Here is a 17625-nt window from a genome sequence, read left to right as displayed (position 1 = left end):
TTCTGTTCCCACAGCCAAATGCTTCTGCTCTGGTTTGATCAGCCCCCAGCTAACACATCTCATTGGAATTGACTGCCAGTAGCTCTCAGTGAGCTCTTTAAGAGCCTCTGAGCAGCAAGTGACCCTTGATTATTAGACAGGCAACTTATTTCTGTAAAGTCTTTCCTTGGAAGATCAGAACATACTCAACTCACTTTGATTTCTTCATGATTTTATTCTACATGTAAACTTAACTGATTTATACTAGGAATATCTAGTATTGCTCTACAGCAATTGTCACTTATTTCTCCCAGCTCTAATGCAGGAAGGCCAAGTCTCTTGATTCACTACTCCACGTTGTTACATGAGGTGTGTCTGTCTCATGGAAATGGAAAACACATGGTCAGACCCAAAGGCTGTTTCTCCAAAAAGGGTGAGATCTCTACTTTTGTTCATGGGAAAGTGTGCTTCTCTAGAGGATGAGTCAAGAGAGAGAACAGCACTGCAGGGAACTGATTCATTATGTGTCTGTGTAACACTCTGAGAAGAAAATGGGAGGAAGGGAACAGAATTTAAAGACAGAATCATTTCTTTGTTCCTTCGAAGTGCATGCTCCCTTAAAAACTGCTGGGTTTCTCAAAGTTAACATGTATCTTCATGATCCCCAGACTATAAAGATTAGATGCAAAGGGGGCTTTGTCTCCCCACATTTAAACAGCTAGCTGAATCCAGACCACAGAGAAAAAGGGTATTATGTTTCCCAGATCATAAGCCAAGAAGAGTGTTTTTATGGGAATACACATGCTTCTGTATGTAACACCCAGTGAAAATCTTCCTAAATGCACTCAACACAAAGAGCCTGTGCTCTCCTTGACACAAGGGGAGTGTCTAATGATGCTAAAAGACAAACATTACAGAATCAACAGGGAGACACTTACACTGGTACCTGAAGGAACATTGTGACAAAGAATTCCATCACTGAAGGGTTATAAAGAAGGTCATCATGAAGTCAGTTACTTGTCTTGTAGGAGCTTGTTTATGAAACAAGAGCTGTAAACCACAATCAAGAACCACATCTGAAGATGTGCTGCCCTTTTCCCCTCAAGAGCAGCAGAGTAGCAGGCCCTCAGCAGCAGAGAGCACGTGATCTTCAGGCACACCACAGTGCTGTGCTGCTGCCTTAAGGTTCCCTGCAGCAACTCCCATGTTACAGTCAATTAAATAGGCAGATTCAGCCTATTAGGTGATCATGGGCCCCATCCAATTAAGTCTGACTAATGACATCTAGAAACCATTATTTGGAAACCCTGGATCAACAGGTTATTTTTAAGAAAAGGAGGTTAATAAGAAAAATCTCTGAAGACCAATGTCCCTAGACTGACAAATACTCCAGCTATATCATGACAAACAGATCCACAAAGCATGTCTCATGCTACTTTGGATAGACTTCTTGCATGCTGTGCACTAGAAGCAAACAGAAATATGTGCTGACTCACCTGACCTGTGTATACTCTACAAACTGGAACCTGATAAATTCCACTTATCTGTGTCAAATCCCAGCTACACTGCCACTGAAAATACCAGTGCATGATACTTCACTGACAGCACTGCAAGTTATTTACTATTCCCCATATTCCTCATGAATCCATCATGAGCCCCAAAAGTGGTTCTCCATCAACTCTTCCCATTTTCATTTGGTAAACAGTGACATTTCTCCTGCTTTACAACTGAAGCTAAAAATAGCCTATTTAATTTCATAACTTCCTGAACTTCATCAGAAATGTGTTTTATGCAGCAAGCACCAGCACTGGCAACAAACTGGGAATATGAATAGCTGTGAAGAGCCTACAGAGGATCAAAGTGAATTAGGTACCTCTTCAGGAGGGGATGATGCTTTGAGCAGATTACAAAATACCACAAATTGCAAACCAATACACCCCCTTTAAAAACATACTTCCAAGAAAACAATTCAAACAGTATTGATAGTTTTGGGGGTTTTTTTGTTTGGATTTATTTTCTCATATTTTATTGAACGAAATGAAACAAAACAGACAAACACAAGAAATAAGATCTGTGTTCCTCACGTCTCATCTCTAAAGCAGTCATTCAAAATCAACAGCTAGGAGCTCCTCCAAGTGCAAAGGCCAAGAGAGACCACAGTGCCACAATACCAGAGATTCTAAGGGAAAAGAATAATAAAATGCTGTTAAGCTACTTATATTTACGGTCTAATTTTGTTCTTATCAAACCCTGAGATTCTCTTCCAAACCATGTCAAACCAGAAATTCACCCTTCATGAGCATTGCTGTCACCACCTCACTTTGAACCTGGAATTCTCCCTCTACCAAGCTTTCAACTCAACTGTAGAAATAAAAACACATTCATCCCACACCTGGGAGACTGTGCCTCCCTCTCATCAAGATTATTAGAGCTGGCCTACAGCTCATTGAGATTATTGCCTGTCTGCTATAAGAGCACCTATATAGTTTTGTGCTATCCATGGGGTAACATTCCCGGGTTAGCCACAATCAAGAGTTAAAGTCCAGTTGTCCAGGGCTGAAAGCTCAGCCCAGCAGTCGGCAAGCAAACCTGTTTCAGCCTCCCCTATTCCTCCGAGGGGCTAGCAGGAGGGCAGTGCAAACTCGTGGCAGGCTGCTGCAGTGCCAGGGCCTCAGACCTGGAAGGAATGCTTCCCCCTCCCCATTGCCGTGCTCCGCAACTCACTGCAGCAGGCAATTGACGCTCGGCGAGTGCCTCCAGTGGCGATAGACGGAGACGTGCAGGTGAGGGTGGTGCCTGTAATCCCGCAGGACGAGCCTGACGCTGCAAGGAAAGCACAGCTTGAGCCTCAGCCCGCAGGCTGCTCACAGCATCCCACAGCTCAGGGCAGGAATTTCTGTCCAAGAGCTGTCACAGCAGAGAGAGGATGGGATGAAGGCCTGGATCAGAGGAACAAAGAACTGAAAATTAAGAGTTCCTGATCACTTACTGCTTGTATTTATTGGAGAGCAGAAGGAACTGGTTCTTTGAAAGCCGTCTGACATCAAAGCTACAATGACCATTAAACTCTTGGTAAATCTGTGTCTCGCTCAGCTCTGGCCAGCCTCGGACATGAACAACCAAGGCAGGGGGATGACGACAGGGAGCATCTTCCCCAGAAAAATTCTGGAAAATGTACAATATTGAGACATACCTGAATTTGGAAATACTACAGAGGCACTACTAATATAATCAGAAAATATGTAAAACATGACAAATAAATGACAGGTTGCATAATACAGCTGTTGGTGTAAAACTATTTTTCTTTTGCCCCAAGATTCATCCAAATATCAGTCATAAAAACAAACTGTCATAATTACCATGGAGAAACCACCTGGACACAGCACTGTAAACTGCCTAGTGCCACCTTACAGAGTAACAGTATGAATACATTTCACAAAGCAGAAATTCAACTCATGTGCCATTTTAAAAGGTCCACTGTGTCACTTGTATGACAACAATTTCTGCCAAGGTGGGCCCCAGCATCAGTGGATTCCTCTCCTCTAATGAAGCCATCAAGTTGGTTACTGACCTATGCACCCCTCAAACAGGTCACAGACCTGCAATTCATACGCACAATGCTTGAAACACCACCTCGGATGAAATTCACTTTGTTCACATGCTCAGCTAACGCGGCAAGATACTGCGAGAAAGAAGGATCAGCCCCCACTGCATCACTAAATCAGAAAAAAAAAGAGAACAAAACTTGGTTTCTGCACTACTGCACTGTTACACAGTGTCAACCTCTTCAACTAGTGACAAAACAGGCATTTCAGATCTTAGTATCTTCTACAGAAGTCAAAAAGCTACAAGAAAAGGGAAGGGAACTTAACTGAAGGCACTCATTCACAGAGATTTCAAAAATGGAAACTAATGGAAAATTATTTGACCCTTACCCAAGTGAACTGAACTTGAGAGAGCTTGTTCAAGAAAAAAGAAGTCAGGTCATTTCCCAACCTCTGAGCCATCACATGGTCCCTGATTTCATTTTTAAAATGTCAGCTTTGACATAAAACTACTACGACTACTATAAAATAAAAATCTAATTAGAACATGACATTTCCAATAACACTTTCTTTTGTCCAAAAGGAAGGCCAGCCTGCGAAACAAAAAGTCAGCCACAGCAAACAGAAGACTGTTTTCCATACGACCCATCCATGTAACGCAATTTTCAGTCAGCACTTAAACATTACTCACTCTGTGGATCTGCACAGTAGCAAATGAGCTGACATGAGAAGAACTAGAAGGAATAATGAGATGGCATTAGAACAAAGCTAGAGAAACACAGCAAAATACGTAGAAAGTAAAAATGCACTGAAGTGCAGCTAAGTTACTAAGAGCAACAGACTGTATATAAACAAATATTTCTTAGCATCAAACAGATCTACAGAGAACGATTGCCAAGTCCCAACACAAACTCTGAAGGAGTTTTAAAGCAGCATTTTACCTGAACCACAGAGAAATGCATCATAGCCAGCCTCATGAGGAGATTTCTTCTCAGCTGTAAGTGTCCAACAAAATCAGGTAGTAAACACATTTAGCATGTTGTGAAAACTGCTGTACTGCAGAATCCTAATTCGTAAGATCTGCTGTTCTGGAGGTTCTTTTCCCCCTCCCATCAACTTCGTTTCCTTTCTCACCCTGAAAACTTTACACTCAGTAGAAAGTCTGTGCTTCCTATCATGCATTTTAAAACAACACCAAAAAATGCAGCAGTTACATGAATGTCTAAAAAGCTTTGCAAGATGCAAAGATGCTTTTTTTTTATTGATGGTAAAGGAACCATTTCAAAACACAGGAGGCTCTGTGCTGCAGGACACTATGCTGCAAGAAGCCAGAAGACATCTGCCTCACAGCAGTACCACACCATGGCCTGGACAAAACCTCCTGCATATGCATCACTAACCCTGCACACCAGCCACTGAGCTCCTGTTACTTTGTCATTAGCTCCCTGTACTTTCCCTTCTAAGCCAGCTGCTTCCCACCTCCCCTTGTCCCTTTCAAGGGCTGCTGACTCTTCACAGCCCAAGTCAGGCTCAGTTCAGCCCAACACAGTGCAAATGTTGTCTGTGCCAGCAGCATAATGCAAACCTGCCCTGCATTACTCTCAGCAGCTACCAGGGACATGCAGAACACACATTTTGGGAGCCCAGGCTTTGGGTCTGGACAAAAACATGTACCAGCAGCTCTGGCCAAATTCAGCAGACCCACTGGCATTCACTCATGCTCTGCATGTGGTCATCCACAGAGTAAAACAGGTTTGATCTACCTGGCTTTGAAGATTTGCTTAAGAACATACCGTATCTTGAGCAGCCACTTGCAAGAGCTATAACAGGGCATGGTGGACCTTTGCGATTTAGGATGCTGCCGAAGACAAGCAGATGTGTAAGATTTTTGTCTTTCCTAATTATGTTAGAGAAAAGTTACTGTTCTCTAGTGACCTGTAGCTTCATTTCAGAGAAACCTACTGGAGACTTTGAAAGGAACTTTGGTAGGCCTCTATGAAAAGGCCAAAATACTTACTTGAGCAATATCTACCAGTTTTCTTCCTGAAAACTAACTCCTAAATACTTCCTTAGTCTCTTGCCTCACTCAAAACTTGTAAGCAGCAACTCTGTTCTAGTTGCATGCAAAAAAAAAAAAAAAAAAAAAGTGAGCAGAACTAACTAACACTGCAGGGAAAGAGGTTCTAGATGGTTCTATCTGAATGGGGAGCCCTGGAGGATACACAGATAACCCTGGAATGACTGAAATAAAAGAAAGAACAAACAAACAGAATCTGCAGTCTGAAATTGCTAAGAAACAAACAAAACCTCAGAATGCCAGTATTGTTTTTAAAAAAATACTAATTTTGCACCTTCTTCTTGGTAGTAGCGGTAAGGAGAAACCGGCAAAATTTTCCTTTCCTGAGCAAAACTGACATGGAAAAAAATAATTCACAAAAGAAGTGTGAAATAAGAGAAGTCTCCTACCACATCAGGACTGAGCTCATGAGATACAACATCTACTCATGTGCTCCATTTGAACATTTTATGTACTTACTCCTTTGGACTCAGTGCAGCCCTGTCTTAGGACAGGCATTTGAAATTAGGAAGTGTTTTCACCATGAACTGAATCTTGCTCATTTCAGAACATGACATAAGCAACATAATTCTCAAGCTGCATGTATGGCTGTCTGCAAACCAAATTTGTGACCAATGAAATAGCAGTGATTCAATATGAAAAGTTACTCAGAACAAATAACTTACTACACAATTACTTTATAGGAAAGACAGACAAATCCTTTGCTCTTAAATTTAGAAAGACAAGAACACAATTGAAAAACATTTGGGAGGAGGGAAAGTATGAACATCGGAAATGACTGATCACAAAATATTTTTTCAAAGACACAGGGATTGCTGAAGGCTCTATTGCCCACCACTCACCTGCACAAAACTGCATACACCTCCGAAAGACTAGAAACTCGAGGAAACAGATATTTCTACAAAATAAGGATGTATTAGAAAACCAACCAAGACAGACTTTATGGTGAGTTCAATTACTTGCATTGCCAATTTTTTTAACGAGATCTAAAATTAGAACATGCCAAGGCAACATTGAGAACTGGTTGCATTTCTGTAACCACGGGGCACTGAGGGAAGATACCCTCTCTTTTGGGTGAAACACAAGTTTGAACCTCAGACAAAAAGACCTGTGCATCTCACCTTCTGCACAGATTTTGTAACAGTCTTAGTGTCTATGATGACAGGAAACAGGTTGTGAATGTTCCTTTTAAACTCCTCATAGCTTTCTGAAAGCAAAGCATATGTAGAGAAAGGCATCAGGAAACTGGGAAAAGGCAATGGTATCAAAAAGTAATGGGAAAGAGGAGTGGTAGCAGGCAATGATGCCCACTGCAGCAGTTAGAGCTCAGAAGAGGCAACCAGCCCTGCTGCTTGCTAAGCCCTGCAGGTGCCTGGGGTGGCAAATGGCCACTGCACATCCTGTTCCACCCCCAGGGCAAAGGCAGCAGCCCGGGACAGCAGCTACGCATAGCAGTACCTGGGAGGGGCCTGTAGAACTTGTCATGAAGATGCATCAGGTCCAGAAACATGTTGTGTCCCACCAGGGGCTACAGGAGGAATAAAACGTAGCAGCCCATTGGAGCATATTCGTGGAGAGAGCTCAGAGATAAACAACACAAGCACACCCAACAGCTATAACCCTTTCCTCCAGCAGACAGCATCCACACATGCACAGGAGTCTACTACTGCCTGCAGGAAATCAGACTTGTGGACTCCCTGAGAGGGTATTGCCTCAGCAGCATTCTATTTTCAGTGGACCTAAGGAGCTCGGTGGATTCTCAATTCAGCTGAACAATGTTCCAACCATCAGATTTATATGCTTGCTCACAAGGGCAGGGACACTCTTTGCTGCACATCACCCACAGTCTTCTGAAGCTGAAATCCATCTGATAAGCTGCATACAGAATGTAAGAATTTCCACACAAAGTCAGACCAATGAGGTCCATATGGTCCAATAAACTGGTCTGTCATGTGCTGAAAAGCACAGCTTGCCCAAGAGGCAAGAACCTGCTCAGCTTTCTTAAATGGTGACTCAAACTGTAATACCAGAATTTTTAATATTGTATTTAGCACAGCAAATTCAAAAGAGATGAAAAAAGAAAGTAGGGATAAGGCATTTTACCTTCTTGGCTTTAACAAGTATCTGGAAGAGGTTGGTGAAGCCCCGAGCAGCCAGGAGAATAAGCTTCTTCTGACAGTGGTCATAAGAAGAGTTCTCAAGAAGCTGACGATGCTCTGGACTCACTTTTTTCACCATTAGCTGAAAAGAACAGTCAGTGGGTATCTCAGCCTCCCATGTTAGTTGTATGTACATTACTTACTGGGGTTCAGTAATACTGAGGTCAAGTTCAGCTTCAAGACACTGAAGGACAAAAAAAACGCATCCCCTGGGACCTTGGAACTGTCTCACTTCTACATGGAGATCAGACTTGCTCAAAGTGAGTCTTATTAGTGCTTCTCTACTTAAGAGGGTGATTCCTACCACAGGCCTTTTCTGAGCACAAAAGAACGTAATTCAATTTAACTTGAGACCAAAATGTTAAGTCCATGGCACCAAAAAGCCAGAAACAAACACCAATCATACCAACTGAGTCTCCAAAAGCAAGGCTGCAGGTGAGAAGGCTGGGTAAATCTAACACTCTGTGGACATTGGTTATCAGACTGAAATAGGACTAATGCAAGAAAAGATTTCTGTAAGATAATTCTAAGCAACTGACTGATATCATACTCATAACCATGGTTTGAGAAGTCCACAGACATAGGTTTAATACACAAAATATTGCACCAAATGTAAAATACTAGTAGCCAATAGCAAAACAGTAAATCACAGAGAATAAGTCTTCAAAGCAACTACATGGCAGAAGTCAGAAAAGGAAAACCACAAAAAAAGGCTAAAACTGTACATTCTTGTGGAGGTATTGAAGAAGAGACCTAATAAAGGCTGAAGATACAGAAGGCACGCCTGAAGAAGCGCCCCAAGGACGAACACTTCCATTTCAAGGGATTTTGTGGCTACAGGACAAATAAAAAACAGTTGCTCAGTTTTCTGCATCCCTTTTCTTGGGATCTCACAATCAACGTTTCCTTTGTCATTGTCTTATCCTCCTCCTAGACCCTATCATAAAAACACAAGCAACATTTCAGAGTCCCTGCAAGAATGCCAGTCCTATCTGTCTAGGCAGAAATCCTCTTTTCAGAAAGTCCACATTTTCATCTCACCTTCCTGTCTCCCAGAGGCTTTGTCCAAACATTTTGGAGAGCCTGCCTCAGAACCAGCTGAACGTCAAGCATATGATAGCCTATGACAAAAAAAAAAAAAAGCTTCAGAGGGGTGCAGACAAGCCTAGTGCAGACAAGCTTATTAAGGAAAGCATGTTTTTCTAGACAGACACACTGACCATATGTTTCTCCCCCAGTATACAGAAAACATTCCTGGTACATTACCATACACAGTACATAAACAAAACAAACAAACAAACAACATGCACACAAAAAGAGCCCAAAGGAAAAAATTTTAAAAACTACAAAAACCCCTGCAAAAGTCACAGCAAAAATTTCAGGCAAATGAGCTTTTGCAAGGACATTGAGGAAAGGAAAAGACTAACTGAAGAGGGAGGAAGGTTACTACCCTGAAAAAGACACTCTGTGGTTTTGGACAGTTTCAGAGCAACAGATCCAGAAGCCAACCACACAAAGGGTACCAATGCATTTTCCCCCACAGCTGAAAAGGAGCTAACCCAGTCCTCTCCTGAATAACATTAAAAGAAACACCTTAATCTGTCATCTTGTTTACTTAACAAGATGTGTGTCTTTCTTATCACAGGTGTTCACCACTGCCAGACTATTGAAATATCAGCATCACATCTAGCTGACAAAGCAGATAACAAACACACTACAGTCCCCACCCTTCATATTGCACTTTCTGCAAAACACATCAACAGATGAAGCCTTGAATACTCTCTGTCCTTCCTAACCTTTTCTGTATTTTATTCCCTGACCTGGGCACTGGTGCTCTCCCTCTGAACAGAGCAATTTAACAGAAGAAAGGACAGTAGCAGCCCCAGAGGTTCACAAAAACTGATTAAGCCACTTAGAGCCCACAGGTGCCTACGGGAGGCACCCTACTTCATACCACTCAGATCCTGCAGAATCATAGTCTCCTCTTCTGCTGCTGCAGCTATCCAAGAGGTCACTTCATCAATAGCTTTCTTCAGGACATCCCTGTCTGCATTATTAGTGCTGGATGAGGGGGAAAGAGGCAGTGTGAGAAATGCTCTTTACAGCTGAAGCCTTGTGCCTTGCTGTAGGAATGCAAAAGCTTCATTTTGCAACATGCACCCAATTCTCCATGTTGTATACTGTGATCTCAAACTTCCTTCAGAGACCACAGCATGCTGGAACTGCTGGCAGCAAGGTGTTCAGCCCACCAAGCTTCAATATTTCTTCAAAACATTATTTAAGTGAAGCTGAGCCATGAACACAGAACTGAGGAGAAACACTCTGAACAGCATTCACCTGCAGACTTTCCAGCTATCCTCTAAGAGATGCTGCCTAAGGGTCTTCTCCTGTACCTCATTCATGTATGGGATTCCATCTTTGAGGAACTGAGGGGAGAAAAGATGCCAGGTTGGTTATGTTCCCCTGGATTTTCTCACAGCACATTAGAGAATAACAAGGTCAGGACAAACAGACTATAGGCAGTCCAACAGGTATGGAGGAAAGAAAAGGATATTGGGCAACTGTAATAATTTTGTTTTTCCTCTGCTTTTACCTTCCCTTTAGTAAGATACTTCCAAGCCTCAAAATATCAGATGCTCCCTGCCCAAAATTGCAGAACAGTATTCTTACGGGATGACACAGCCTGAATTTTATAGAAAATGTGGCAATACAAAAGATGTAGGTGAACTGGTATTTCTGCACCTTCATGGATAGTAAAGACACCCACCAGGGTCTGTTTAGTAAATCCTCAGCTCACCAGAGATGGGTCTTGGGTTTTTTTTTTGAGAAAGCTAATTAGTTCAGAAAAAACAGCACTCACTACTCCTGTTGATAACAAACTGCATAATGCACTCATACTAGCAAGATGTAACATTTAGGGATACTAATCCTTCTGCAATTGCACAGATTTCCTCTGTTCCGCCTTTTTGGCAAAGAGATTATTACATACCTTGTTATAGTCAAAGCCATAATGAGATAGGAACTGAATACTAGACGCAGAGAGGGTGAATTCAACATCCCTTATTCCCAGTGTTGAGGGAAAGAGAAAAAAGTTGTATGAATGTACCACATACCTAAAATGAAAAAGAAAAAATCTCTGGAAGATAATGACAAGAAAGAAGTCCAAAGGGAATTATGTATAAAACCACTACTGTATTATCCTCATTATAACAGAAAACTGCTTTTTTACTTACTTGTTTGAATTTTCTTTTGAGAATATTGCCAGCCCTGCAAGAAAGAAACCTCTATTGAGATGGCAGTGGTTAGCTGGATGTCTACAGAGTGTGTGTAAATTAGATAAGGGATGTGGAGAGCCCCTCAAGAAGTACATATCTGCCATTCACTAATATCACAGGGCCAATCTTAGCAACAACGGCAAGGCCACTCCTGCCTCCCTGAGAGCTAAACAGGACAAGCTTTTACTGCTATGTGGGAAAAGGAGTCAAATCTGAATTAAATAGCAAATAGACTGAACAATGGGCAAAAAGTGAATTGGTGATGAGTCACTGACTGTTAGTGATGAGTCTGTGGGTCCAACTGCTACAAAAATGTTTGGAATGAGCTGGGTACCACAGAGGACTGAAACATGGGTTTTACTTCTCAGGTTCTTTTTTCTTCTGTCAATCCCGAAAAGGCGCATTAAGATCTTACATACCCAAACACTTTGAACAATATTTCAAACTGTTTTCAAGCTGGCTTCTGGATTCCTTACTGGTTCTTAACTGTCAAAAGACCTCCTCCACAGGCCCCTTCTCGTGTTGATTTTTTTGTTATTTTAGGAATATCAGAAATAGAAGCCTTCATTTTCCTCACAGTCCCCTTAGTCATCATGCACTGTATCAAATGACACAGGACTGAACAGGAACTGCCATAATATGCTTCTTGCTTGCATCCTCTGATTTAAAAGCCTTGTATTTTTAATTGCAACTTTTAAATATGATCAACTTTAGACTATTAAAAATTTGCTAAGTTTGAAACATCAGAGGGGGAAAAAAGCAAACGTCTCTGTAAGAGTGAATTAAGGCCAGAGCCACCTGCAGGAACCACCTGTTAGCAAAAGGCCAGTTACCTCTGAGACCTCGGAAATCACTGTGTCAGAGCAGCACTTACCAAGCTGAACGAGAGTGAAGCGCTGAACACTCTGCCTGGCCTTCAAGTACCGATCCACAGGGGAGTCAAACAAGCTAGGAACAAAACCAAAATTGGGGAAAGGAGAGCAGACACACAAAGGTTTGCTTTCCACAAGTTGTTCTCACAGGGCTAGAGCAACAAGTCTCCCTCACGTTTCAAGTACAACAGCTTTACCTGGGCTCGTTGTTTTGTAGGGAAGTTGAATGCAAGCCAGTGAACTCCGTATCAAAGGCTGTTGAAATGGAAAGAACACAAGAAAATCTGAAATTTGTGGCATGTGATTTACCAGCAAGAGGACACGGGTCTCTCAAACACTTCTCTTCACAGTAACCTTTGTCAAACCACCGGCAGCAGGCTCAAGAGAAAGGCTTTGGGGCTTACGCCTCCAGCTGCCTCATACCAGTGGCAGGACGAGGGAGGGACACTCCCCACGTCCCTCAGGAGGGGCCTGCCTCACCCTGTGCAGTGTCGGTGCCCCCACCGCGGACCCCCTAGCACCCCAAGCCCCCAGCCTGCCGAGCCGGGCCAGCACCGCAGCCAGGGCTCCCTTTCCAGCCTCTGCTGCCTGTTGGAATCCCCGCGCCTCAGCGCTCGCTGTTGTGGGCGCAGCAGCGCCATGATCGCTGCAATATCCCTCAGTGCCCGGGTCCCTACATCGGCAGGGGCCAGGGGACCGAGGGCAGCACCAGGGCCGGACGAGACGCCCCGGCGCTCACCCACGAAGGCGGAGCGGAGGATGCGGCGCCTGAGGCGCGGCAGGCGCCAGGCAAAGCCCTCGGCGCCCACCTCCATCGCCTCCCTCCCTCCCTGACTCCCGCGGCCCGGCCCGGCCCGGCGCGCCTGCGTGCCCGGCGCTGCCCCGCGGGGCGGGCCCGATCGGCTGTAAGGATGGGACCGGCAGCGCCGCGGGGGCTCCGAGCGTGACCCGAGCGGCGGAGACAAAGGACAGGGAGAGTTAGGCTAAAAACGGGAGAGGCTGTGGAGCCGCCCCGCGGAGCCCGCGCTCACAGGGAGCACAGGGCAGCTCCTGCTGCGCTTCTGCCGGAAATACAGGTCGCACAGAGGCCGTCACTATCTGGGAGTTATTATGAAGCAACTGCTAGGTAAAAATCCAGTAAAACACTGGGGTTTTTTTCATGATGTCAGTTGAACGCTGAGGATTTAGTACAGATGCCAGAAGGGGGCTGGGCTCGCCCTGCACACTGGTGAACCCCGGCACACAGCCGTGGCGTTCACGGCGCTTGCCCCAGCGCCTGCAAACACAGCAGCAAGTACAGCACCGGGATAGAGAACTGCAGTTGCACTGACCAGGCTGGCCTCCTTGAAGCTGTTTGACACAGAGGTTCAAACACACTTAGTGTGGGGATTTCACAGCCTGCTCATACTGGGGAGCTCTGCAGATCCACCAGGCAGAGAGACGCTGACAGCCCCAGCCTGTGCCAAGCAACAGGCAGACACACAAGGAGAGAATGGGGCTTCTTACTCCCTACAGCTGCCATTTCTGCGCCTTCCCTCCTAGACCTATGTGGTTAAGCAGTTGGAATCTCAGGATTGGAAGAAAGCTGCAAAGATGAGTTGGGGAATTTAATCTTTTCACCAAGATTAGCACATTACTTTATCACAGTTCTCAACATTCACATAATGACTACATTGTGCTACATTAGACTGGCAGTTTACAGGGAACAAATATCAAAGCATTTCCAGAGCTCAGGTTAGAACAAACAAAATCAAATACTAAAAATAAAATACATTTTTTAGATTTTATTAATAAATTCTGTCAGGTTGAACTATGGTAAATTTATTCTAGCCTTAAAGGTGTTGATCATTTTATTATAAAGAATATGACACACTTATATCCATTTGAAAATATTTTATTATGACACATTCCAACTTTTTCCAGCTCTGGACCTTCCATCTGCCAGTACACAAACCTCAAGAAGTGAGCCTTGTCCCTTGGAAAGTCTTGCCAACAGTCTCCATTTTACCGGTAGATTCTTCGTGGCTCATGCAGAACGACACCACCCTCCTCCATAGCTTTCTCAAATTCCTGAATCTTGTTTAAAAAACAGACATAAATAAATATCAAAAAAAGCCATCAGTAGTGAAATATCAGTGAGGACATGTTATATGGAGGGGCAGAGGTTAACAGCCCACAGAAGCGTAATGCCAAGAACTGCAGCTTGTCAAAGCTGCTTTTCTTAGTGTTGCAGGGAGGGATTGTCAAGCCACGTAAGAAAATGAACGGTGAAGAGAAGTAAAATAAATGGCTAAAAAGGAAAAAAGGGCCAAAGGAATGAGATGGGTACTTGCCGAGTCACAACGGTGCTCCCAGGGGATAATGGCTTTAAAGTTCACAAAGTTGATTCCTGCTTCCAAACAGCGCTGTGCCATTACACGGCCAAGGTTTTTGCATGCAGCTACTCCCTTGGGACTGTATAAGTGTCTCTTTATTGCCCACTCTCGGGTAGAGGCAGATACCACAACATCCCCGTTACAGCGCTCCACAAAGGCTTCTACGTAATGCTGTGTCCGCTGAAGCCGTAATCTGAGGGTAGGAAAGAAATAACATGGGATTATAATGTCTTTTCCAGAGAACACAGTCAAATGTTTAAATTACTCCCTTTATGAAATAAAATTGAGTATTATATTATATTACATTATATTATATATGGGCTTTGCTTATTAAGACAAAATAAGACTCATGTTGGGAGGAAAGGGTTAAAAGCAGAAGAATGGCAAGGAGGATTTGCCCAAGTGACCTTGCAGCTGGAAATGCCAAGGCCTGGAGAATAACAATGTGGGGAACACCATATATTATGCCTACTGCTGTTTATACTCTGTTTTGAGAAGTAGAATCTCTGTGTAGAGATAACATAGGTGTTTGGAGAGACTTGGAGGCACTCTCATGGATGTGCTTGAGCTCCCTGTTTTGGGAGAGAGATCAAAGCTCAGAGAAAATAAAAAGCACAGGGGAGACCACAGCATGATGGTAAAGCTAAATGCCCTTAGTAACAGCAGGTGTCAACAGCAGACCCACTGCCTGCTAGCACAGACTAAGCCTAACAGTGCCTGCATTCCCACTTGTGTGTCTCTGCCTGGATGTTGCTTTGGGATCCTCCAGATAGCGAGGTAATGAAATAAATGTACTCTTTGCATTTCAGACATAGTTTTGTGGTTGTACCAGCTGCCTGTGTCGACTCACGTAACTCCTGTTACTAGCTCAGAAGAGAAAAATCCCAAGAGCAACTTTTCACCAGTCATTCAGGGCCACAGTCCTACAGTGCCTCAAAACTCACTCCAGACCAAGAACTGTACACCTGCACAGTGTGGAACAAGTACATATGATGAGGGCAACTGGTCCTGCAGAAATGGAACTTTAGGGTCTCTATGCAGTCCCTTAAAGGCTTGTGCTGACACAGCACATAACTTGTTGAGACCAGCAAGTGGTCAGAAATTACCTCATGAACATCAACACATAACAATAGAGTATTTATTAGGAGCAACTATTTCATATTGCACTGAGTCAGTATCAGCTTTCCCAGTATGAACAAACCGCATGTGGTTCTCCCCTCAAAAACAAAATAAGATTTTGAAATGCCAACTTAAAGTGAACTTACTTTCCAGAGGACAACCAAATTTAAAAAACACAAAACAACCAACCAAACAAAAAACTCCCAAACCCCACAAACAACCCCCAACAGACTATTATGGTGTTTCAAATAAAACAGTGAAGCATAGTAAGCACAGGACTAAGAGAATCCTGTGTTACAAAGCAGTTGCTTAAGCAACATTACAGTTGCCTTAACAGTAGACAGAAAAATCTTGACCACATATGCTGAATTTCATGTGCTGCTAGTCTCCTGTTCCCTGAACACAGAAAGCACCTGCTGATTAGGAAATACTAACATGATAACTGATTCAGCAACCCAAACCCCATATTTTGTATGTGGGTTTCTGGGGTTTGTTTTAGTTTGGCTTTTTGTTCTTTTGGAGTCTTCATTTCTGCTAGTGCTTCCTGACTCACCTGTGCCAGAACTCACGCTTTGGCCATGTTGTCTTCCAGCCACGCTCCTTCCTAGCCAGGGCCATCTGCTCCAAGTTCCGAGGATTTCTGTTAGTGAAGTTGGGGGAAACAACCTCATTTTCACTTGTGTCCACCTCGGTCTCAGTTTTGAGACTGGCTGTACTTGATGCAAAACAACGACCTTGAGGGGAGAGTAGGAAAAAAAAAATCCCAAAGATTCAAATAACATATACTGCAGACAGTAGAATGAATACAGTACAGAATCAGGTCGCTTGTAAAATCAGCATAGCAAAATCAGCTTGCTTTTTTCTCTTAAACATTTAATAGGTGGATGACAAGACCTCAGCCTGTTTCTTCAATTCATGAGGTGAACTGCAAGTAGATTAACGCCATTTCCAAACTGGTATATAAAATACAAGCCCATGCGTGACTAGGAGATCGCTAGGACCGAGGCTTTAGAAAACACTGAAAGCGAAGCACACAAGGAACCAAAGGCAGCGCTACCAAATGACAAGCACAGCAGCCCCGCCAGGACACCCGGCCCCGGGATCGCCCCGGGGATCTCGGGGGACGCGGAGCCACCGCCGCGGAAGGCCGGCACGGCGAGCGCTGGGCTTACCCGCTGCACGGAGCCCGCCGGCCGCCAGCAGCAGGCGGCTGCTGAGCGCCATGGGGAGCCGGGCCCGGCACAGCCCCCAGCGGCCGCCACTCCTCTCCCTCCGCTCAGGGACAGCCGGGCGCCGCCATGCGCCAGGGGCGGTGCTTCCCGCGGAAGCGGCCGCGGGAATTCCTGCCGCCGCCGGCGGGGTCAGGCGGAAGCGCCGAGCGCCGGGCTGCTCCCGCCCCGCCGGCCGAGCGGCTTCCAGCGCCAGCTCCCCGGGAAGGGCGCCCGTGCGTCAGTCGCCCTTCACAAAATAGAGCAGAAAACATTTTGCCAACCCGGGGGGTCATCTTTTCACTTCTCCCCGTGGAAAAAGGGCTTTAGGAAATGCTGGCCTCCCTGGGTCGGCGTTTCCTGGGACGGGTCTGAGCAAGAGGGAGCAAGGCTCGGAAGGGAAGGGAAATGGGTGAGAGCAACAAGTTTCTCCTGATTTCTGGAATCCATTTGATAAGCGCTGTGATATGAGCAAAAAAAATTTATTTCAGGAGCTACCATCACCCTGTCTTAGGCTTCTTTCCAACAGCTCCTGCAGCACACAGGTACAGCACAGCTTCTCTGCCTTCTCCAAGCATCCTCCTGCACGTACGACCACGCAGGGCTTGTATTTAACTGCTGTGGGCCTGAAAATGCATTTAACAGCCCATCTAACAGCAACTTGTGTTGAAGGGAGGCTGAAGGCCTGGTGAGACCCTGGCACCCCGTGACAGATGAGCTCTGACACTGCCGCAGGTGACAGGCAGAACTCAGGCTGTGGTCACTCCTGGCCCCTCGAGGTACCTGTTGTCAAAATACGAGAACCCTGTTCTCACCACGTCCTACGAATCTACACCCATTCCGTGCCCATACTGACCCTTGCCCATTCCCAATCTTCCCCACCACTGCCTGAGACTTTTCCCTCGGACTGCAAGCTGACAAGTATAGCCACCTAACCTTGACATTGGAAGTGCCACGATAACGGGAACAGTTACAGCTCAGAGCCCTTCAAACAATACAGTGGTGCCATTAGCAAC

The 17625-nt window shown here is 44.7% G+C and overlaps 2 protein-coding genes across 3 annotated transcripts; both read right to left on the bottom strand.

The window, feature by feature from the left end:
- Positions 1-1962: 1962 nt before the first annotated feature.
- PNLDC1 (PARN like ribonuclease domain containing exonuclease 1) lies at positions 1963-12951 on the bottom strand. Of its 2 annotated transcripts, XM_085055877.1 has the most exons (19): positions 12647-12945; positions 12105-12162; positions 11910-11983; positions 10994-11027; positions 10750-10873; positions 10098-10186; positions 9715-9821; positions 8802-8881; positions 7705-7842; positions 7060-7129; positions 6723-6808; positions 6444-6499; positions 5318-5382; positions 4466-4519; positions 4216-4258; positions 3596-3695; positions 2969-3144; positions 2704-2802; positions 1963-2158 (listed from the first exon to the last, which is right to left on the bottom strand). In XM_085055877.1, the coding sequence occupies exons 1-19, from the start codon at positions 12720-12722 to the stop codon at positions 2092-2094; spliced, it is 1596 nt and encodes a 531-aa protein (XP_084912003.1). In that variant the 5' UTR covers positions 12723-12945; the 3' UTR covers positions 1963-2091. The 2 variants fall into 2 exon arrangements, 1 of the variants encoding a protein (XP_084912003.1); XR_014850894.1 differs by lacking the exon at positions 1963-2158 and having other exon boundaries at positions 3579-3695; positions 12647-12951.
- Positions 12952-13780: 829 nt separating this feature from the next.
- On the bottom strand, positions 13781-16735 carry MRPL18 (mitochondrial ribosomal protein L18). Its single transcript, XM_085055878.1, has 4 exons — positions 16574-16735; positions 15955-16135; positions 14241-14475; positions 13781-13983 (listed from the first exon to the last, which is right to left on the bottom strand). Exons 1-4 carry the CDS (start codon positions 16623-16625, stop codon positions 13912-13914), a joined length of 540 nt encoding a protein of 179 aa, XP_084912004.1. The 5' UTR covers positions 16626-16735; the 3' UTR covers positions 13781-13911.
- Between the last annotated feature and the right edge of the window lie 890 nt (positions 16736-17625).

The sequence above is a fragment of the Lichenostomus cassidix genome, chromosome 3 (genome assembly GCF_008360975.1).
Source record: "Lichenostomus cassidix isolate B80296 chromosome 3, HeHo_3.0, whole genome shotgun sequence".
In the NCBI taxonomy this organism is placed as follows: Eukaryota; Metazoa; Chordata; class Aves; order Passeriformes; family Meliphagidae; genus Lichenostomus; species Lichenostomus cassidix.
Note: the sequence above shows the minus strand (reverse complement) of the source record. Positions and strands in the feature narration are given on the sequence as shown.